The sequence below is a fragment of the Babylonia areolata genome, chromosome 19 (genome assembly GCF_041734735.1).
Source record: "Babylonia areolata isolate BAREFJ2019XMU chromosome 19, ASM4173473v1, whole genome shotgun sequence".
Classification (NCBI taxonomy): Eukaryota; Metazoa; Mollusca; class Gastropoda; order Neogastropoda; family Buccinidae; genus Babylonia; species Babylonia areolata.
This window is the reverse complement of record NC_134894.1, coordinates 32,114,249-32,121,755: the sequence shown is the minus strand read 5'-3', so window position 1 is coordinate 32,121,755 and position 7,507 is coordinate 32,114,249. Positions and strand designations below refer to the sequence as shown.

General features: G+C 45.0%; 1 protein-coding gene across 1 annotated transcript in view; it reads left to right on the top strand.

Moving 5' to 3' along the window:
- The first annotated feature begins 1,720 nt into the window (after positions 1–1,720).
- Positions 1,721–7,507, top strand: part of LOC143293635 (uncharacterized) — a 19,907-nt gene continuing 14,120 nt past the window's right edge. Inside the window, exon 1 of the mRNA XM_076604737.1 lies at positions 1,721–2,475. Within this exon, the coding sequence (XP_076460852.1) occupies positions 2,293–2,475 (183 nt within the window). The 5' untranslated portion in view covers positions 1,721–2,292. The remainder of the gene's footprint in view (positions 2,476–7,507) is intronic.

The window sequence follows — 7,507 nt, the reverse complement described above, 5'->3', positions numbered from 1 at the left end:
ACTCACACGCACACACACACACACACACACACACACACACACACACACACACTGACACACACACACACACACACACACACGCACACACACACACACGCACACACACACACACACTGACACACACACACACACACACACACACACACACACACACACACACACACACACACACACACACACACACACACACGCACACACACACACACACACAACCGTGAGCGGTTCGATTGCTTGTTTCTTTGTAATACCTCAGGTACTTCAGGTAACTATCTATTTTTTGTGTTTTCAAACGAACTTTTTTCTATTTCTGATGAACATGTTGTTTTAATGACAAAAACGCACTCCCCCGCCCCCATCCTCCACACACACACACACACACACACAAAAGAAGTAGAAAAAGGAGAAAACAAAAGAAAGAAGGCGCGAATATAGCTTGCATATGTGTCAGCTGGCTTTGCGTTTTGGATATACCAATTTCTCCATTCATCACCTTTTGGCAGGCATCATCTTTTGTGGAGGAAGGTGGCAGAATGGTTCAGACGCTCAGCTGCCAATACAGAGAGTCCGTGAGGGTGTGGGTTCGAATCCCGCTCTCGCCCTTTCTCCTAAGTTTGACTGGAAAATCAAACTGAGCGTCTAGTCTTTCGGATGAGACGATAAACCGAGGTCCCGTGTGCAGCACGCACTTGGCGCACTGAAAAAGAACCCATGGCAACGAGAGTGTTGTCCTCTGGCGAAATTACGCAAAATGAAATCCACTTTCATAGGTACACAAATATGTAAGCATGCACTCAAGGCCTGACTAAGCGCGTTGGGTTATGCTGCTGGTCAGGCATCTGCTCAACAGATGTGGTGTAGCGTGTATGGATTTGTCCGAACGCAGTGACGCCTCCTTGAGAAAGTGAAACTGAAACTGAAACTGGCAGGCAAAAAGGAAAACAAAACAACAAGAAGCACACATACACACACACACACACGCACACACACACACACACACATAACAACAACAATAACAACACAAACACCACACACAGAGAGAAAACAACAACAACTTGAACCAAACAAAACCACATAACAAACAAACACATCAACACAAAAAACAAACCCACAAACAAACGATCAAAACAATCAGCTGTTGTTTCCAAAAGAAAAACGCTTGTATATAGGCGCAGAGACCACTGCTTAGTTCAAACATTCCAGAGAGCAGGAGGAGGAGGGGTGGGGGAGAGACTAGGGGCGGGGGCGGAGGCGGGGGCGGGGGCTTTACTTGAGGGTTGGGAATGGAGGGAGGGGATGGTGGGGGGTGGCAGGCAAAGCGGGAAAAGAAGAAGATGTGAGTTGGGAAGGGGGTGGGTGGGGGTGGGTGGGCACTGACGGATGAAGGATGGATGCCAGAAGGAAGGAAGGAAGGAATGAAGGAAGGAAGGAAGGGTGGGAGGCGGGAGCAGGAAGGGAGAAAGGTAACAGCAACCTACATAATCTAATGATGAGCTCTCTCTCTCTCTCTGTCTCTCTGTCTCTGTCTCTCTCTGTGGATCCGACCGACAGAAGCCAAGCCACGTACCGCCAAGAGAAGGAAGGAATCCGCCTCAGGTCAGAGTCAGCTGTTCAGGTGTTCCTCTCTTCTCATTGGCTCTTCACGACGCGGCGCACGTGCAACGCTTCCAGGCAGTACAGAGCACAGGCTGTGTTGTGCACCACGTAACAGCCACCAAGCCTTCAACCCCCCCCCCTCACCCCCGCGACCCCCTCAATGCACCTATTACAGCTTGAACCAACTCTCTGAGTATGAAGTGATCTGTTAGTGGGAAAGGGAGAAGGACTGGACTTTGGTGGCCAAGTTAGGTTAATCCCTCGTCAGTGCTTCTTTTGCACCCGTTCCGCGCGCAGGTTCGCTGGCAGCTTTGTTTTGGTTCCTTCCAGAATCCTCGACGGTGTCTATCCCGGCTTCAACTGACGTCCCTTCATATGCCGCTCTGGGTCACAGTATAACTCCTCCCCAACATAATTTCTTCTCATCTCAGCTCGCTCTCCCACAACAAACAGGGCGTGGTGAAACTTCTGCTTAGTTCCTGTAACGCCCTGTTCAAGTGTCCGGCAAACAACATCAACGACGAAAACAAGAACAGCAGCAGCACCAGGGACAACAACAACAACGCCACTACCACCACCACCACCACCACCACCACCAACAACAACAACAGTAACAAACACCCTTGATAGTTCCCAGGCAAGGTTGGAACTCTCTACCACCACCTGCCCGTCACTGAGTCATTCAGTCAAGTCATCACCATGTCGGAGGGACGGCCCACAGACCTGGAGGAGGGGTACCTCGGGGAGCAGCCCAGGTTTGCCGAGGTGGGCATGGAGTGCGTGTCTCACAAGACGGCCGAGTTCACCGTCCCCCAGGAGAACGAGGCGGAGATCAAGTTCAGGGTGTCCGCCCCAGTGAAGTCCACCTGCAACCTGATACAGGTAAGGGGGTGGGGGATGTGGAGGGTGGGGTAGGGGGTTCAGGAGAAGTTCAGTTCAGTTTCAGTTTCAGTAACTCAATGACTGAGGCGTCACTCACTGTGTTCGGACAATGCCATATGTACGCTGCACCACGCCTGCTAAGCACGGCAGATGCCCTGGCACTTACAACATGTTATTGGTATGACTGTGAAGATTTTGTTTCATACTATGTTTAAGCCAATTTTGGTATTGGCAGACAAAGTATTTCCAGAGAAAATGGCAATGTTAAAGTTTACCACAGACACACAGACACAGACACACACAGACACAGACACAAACACACAGAGACACACACAGACACACAGACACACAGACACACACACACACACACACACACACAGACACACACACACACGCACGAACACCGGGTTAGAACATAGACTCACTTTGTTTACACAAGTGAGTAAAAAATGAACTGGATTAATGATAAATAAGATAAATGAATTAATGAAAATTAGTAAATAACAACAACAAAAAGAAAAAAAGAAGAAAAAAACCCAAAATACTGCTATTACTACTACTACTAAGTTGAATGATAGTTATATAAACCAAGGAATAGATAAACAAATGACTATAACTAAGCACACACACACACACACACACACACACACACACACACACACAAGGAAGAAGACCGGGAACAATGCATAGCTCCGTCCACGGATGGTAATTGTGTGGTGTTTTTTTTATTGCTTGTTTGTTTGGCCGGTATTTTGTGTTGATTAGTTGAAACAGTTCAACATATGAAAAGACATATCTATGTGTATATATGTATATGAACACGAGAGTATATAGGCCATACGTTTGCATAAATATATCTGTTTACATGAGCGCTCATACACGCATGCATATGCATAAACAGACAGACACTTTTTGTATGTACAGGTTTTGTTTATACATACAGATGTACGTATACACAAAAACATAGATACAGTGTCACTATGATGATATTTCTCATAATAATATCGAAGTATCAATATTATCATGTACCTCTCTCCATCTCCCCCCCCCCCCACCCACCCCCACTCTCTCACTCTCTGTCATGACAGTGATAACACAAGTGCATTCACTTTATAAACGCGAAGCAACATGACAGTTTCGTCCTTATGACGTCAGAGCTCTGGGGAAAAAAACAAACAAAACATGGCGATCCCTCCACCACCCCTTCAGCTCACTCAAAGATCAGGATTTATTCCCCAGGGTTACTTAAAACGACTTCCAAAACGATTTCGCAGCACGCACAGGAAAAAAAACACCCCCAACAAAAACCCCCCTCTGGGATTATTTCAAAAGGAGATGATGTATTTTGCTGTCGGTTGGAATTTTGAATGAATGTGAAGAAGAAGAAGAAGAAGAGAAAGAAGAGGAAGAAGAAGAAGAAGAGAAAGAAGAGGAAGAAGAAGAAGAAGAAGGCCAAGAAGAAGAAGAAGAAGAAGAAGAAGAAGAAGAAGAAGAAGAAGAAGAAGAAGAAGAAGAAGAAGAAGAAGAAGAAGAAGATGAAGAAGAAGAAGAAGAACAAGAGAAAGAAGAGGAAGAAGAAGGCCAAGAAGAAGAAGAAGAAGGAGAAGAAGAAGAAGAAGGAGAAGAAGAAGAAGAAGAAGAAGAAGAAGAAGAAGAAGAAGAAGAAGAAGAAGAAGAAGAAGAAGAAGAAGAAGAAGAGAAAGAAGAGGAAGAAGAAGAAGAAGAAGAAGAAGAAGAAGAAGAAGAAGAGAAAGAAGAGGAAGAAGAGGAAGAAGAAGGCCAAGAAGAAGAAGAAGAAGAGAAAGAAGAGGAAGAAGAGGAAGAAGAAGGCCAAGAAGAAGGAGAAGAAGAAGAAGAAGAAGAAGAAGAAGAAGAGAAAGAAGAGGAAGAAGAGGAAGAAGAAGGCCAAGAAGAAGGAGAAGAAGAAGAAGAAGAAGAAGAAGAAGAAGAAGAAGAAGAAGAAGAAGAAGAAGAAGAAGAAGAAGAAGAAGAAGAAGAAGAAGAGAAAGAAGAGGAAGAAGAGGAAGAAGAAGGCCAAGAAGAAGGAGAAGAAGAAGAAGAAGGAGAAGAAGAAGAAGAAGAAGAGGAAGAAGAAGGCCAAGAAGAAGGAGAAGAAGAAGAAGAAGGAGAAGAAGAAGAAGAAGAAGAAGAAGAAGAAGAGAAAGAAGAGGAAGAAGAAGGCCAAGAAGAAGGAGAAGAAGAAGAAGAAGGAGAAGAAGAAGAAGAAGAAGAAGAAGAAGAAGAAGAAGAGGAAGAAGAAGGCCAAGAAGAAGAAGATGAAGAGGAAGGAAGAGAAGAAGAAGGAGAAGAAGGAGAAGGAGAAGGAAGAGGTCAAGAACAAGAACAAGAACAAGAAGAGGAAGAGGAAAAAGAGGATAAACAAAAAAAGCGAAGCAGGAAAGCGCTTCACGGATAATAATATTTGTCATGATTCATTCAAGGCTAATAAGATATTAAAGGAGAGGCAATTCATCTATTCCCCCCTACCCCTACCCTCCCCCCCCCGGAAAAAAAAAGAAAAAAAGAGAAAAAAAAAGAAAAAAAAAAGAAAAAAAGAAAAACAAATAGAAGAAAAAAAAGAAGAAGAGATATTTACCAACATTGCATAACAACAGAGAGCAGAATATTAGAACAAACGCAAGTCACAGTAGAATACAAAAACAAAAAAGACACATACAATTGAAACATAATTCTGTGTTGTTGTTTGCTTTTTCCCCCACCCTGTTTTCGACGAAAGACAAGACTCAGTTGGCCTACTTTTAGAATTTTTTTTTTTTTTTTTTTTTTTTTTTTTGGGTAGGGGTGGGGTGGTGGAATGCAGGGGGTGTGGTGGGGTTGGGGGTTGGGGGTGCATTTTTTTTTTTTTGGGTGACGCTGCAAACATGAACCAAAACAGGATCCTGGATTAATTGCCCCGCCGAGAAAGATAACACTGTTATTATCAGTAACTGAGGAAAGCAAATATGAATCTGATACTCCGCTCCGCTCCGCTGCGCCACCCCCTCGTCCTTCACACACATACACGTTGTACGACTAGGTCACATATGCACGCACGCACACACGCACAAACACACAGCCACACACACACACACACACACACCCACACACTCATACACGCAGGCACATTCAAATGCACACCCACTGACACAGACGGACACACACACACACACACAGACTCTCACACAAACATAAACAGACTCACGCACACACATACACATTCGCTCACATTCACACGCTCCTCCACGCCCCCCCCCACCCCCCCCCACACACACTCACACACACACGCACAAACTCTCACGAGCACGCGCACACAATCACACACAAAAACAGACATAAACACACATAAACATACATAAACACACACATAAAGTCACATTCAGAAATTCTCGCACACACATTCAGAAGCACACACACACACACACACACACACACACACACACACACACACACACACACACACACACACACACACACACACACACACACACGCGCGCGCGCACACAGTGACCCCCAAATCCCCACGCGCGCACACACATGTACTACCCGCCTCCTCCCCCCGTCTAATATCACTTACCATAAAAATACGTTAAACTTAAGAAACACACACACACACACACACACACACACACACACACACACACACACACACCACATCCACTCACCTGCCCCCCTCTAGACCCAACCCCAGGACAAATCTTTCCCTCCACAATCACCGCCTATACGGCTCGTGCATACCTGCATGTACTCCTTCCCTGTAGGAGTTAAACATTCAAAAAAAAAAAAAAAATCGCTGTACCTTCTCTGCCCTCTATTTCTCTCCCCCGCCCCCCACCCCTTCACCTTTTGCCTTCTTCCCGCCCTTCTTCACCACCCTGCCACCCCACTCCCCCGCCTCCACTCTTCTCCTCTCCACATCCTTACCCCCGCCCCCTCCCCCCCGCACCCCCCCAACCCACCTATCACATCCTCCCAACGATTTGGGGAGGGGGGGGGGCGGTTGAGGGAGGGACAACACAAGCCCACTGACGGGTTGAACATATTTTGAAAAATATTTCATTTTATTATTATTTTATTTTTAATCTATTTTTTAATTTTTTTTTCTCAAGGCCTGACTAAGCGCGTTGGGTTACGCTGCTGGTCAGGCATCTGCTTGGCAGATGTGGTGTAGCGTATATGGATTTGACCGAACGCAGTGACGCCTCCTTGAGTTACTGATGCTGATACTGATACTGATACTGAAAAACAAGTCCAACAAATACGTCAAAATGTTGTCCCAAATTTTCGGATTATTGGCCCTTGATCATAGGGAGATCTGAACAAAAATGCTGTCACCGCTTTCACCCTGTTGCACCTCTTTCGTCATTTTACACATGGTTTGAAATGATAAAAGATAGAGGCACTTTTAAAAGTGTAGTAGTACAGAATTAAAACATTATAAGATCTATGATAGCAGTTGACGGACTAGTAGTATATGTGCACACGCACACACATACACATACAGCAGTTCACAGCAATATTGAGGTTAGAAAAATACATCATAATTATATTTTAGCATTGGATCTTACTTTGCTCGGCAGGACTCTTACTGCAGGTGTTTTTGATTCGTTTTCATTTTGTCGTGTCTTTTTCTTTTTCTTTCTTTCTGATCCCCCTCAAAAAAAAAGAAAAAAAAAAGAAGCTAATTGAAATACCTCTCTCCACAACCTCAACCTCAACCCCACCCCCCAAACCCCTACACCCGCCCACTTTCTCACCTGTTCCGACTCTTAACGTAAATGTTCTCGGTCTTTTGAATTTGTTTCGACTGTTGTTTCCTTTCTCCCCTCTTTTTTCAGTTGCAGTTTATTCTGGAAAAGCAAATTGAAATACCCCGTTTTTGCAAGCCCTCCAACCCTTCCAATCCACCCCTCTCCACTCATCTACATCCTTCCGACACTTCACCTGTTCCACAACTTCCGACTTCGTTTAGTAATTTATTTCCACTTTGGCACGAGTCTGCCTGGTGCCTGTTTCAAGCATGTTTGTCTGTTTG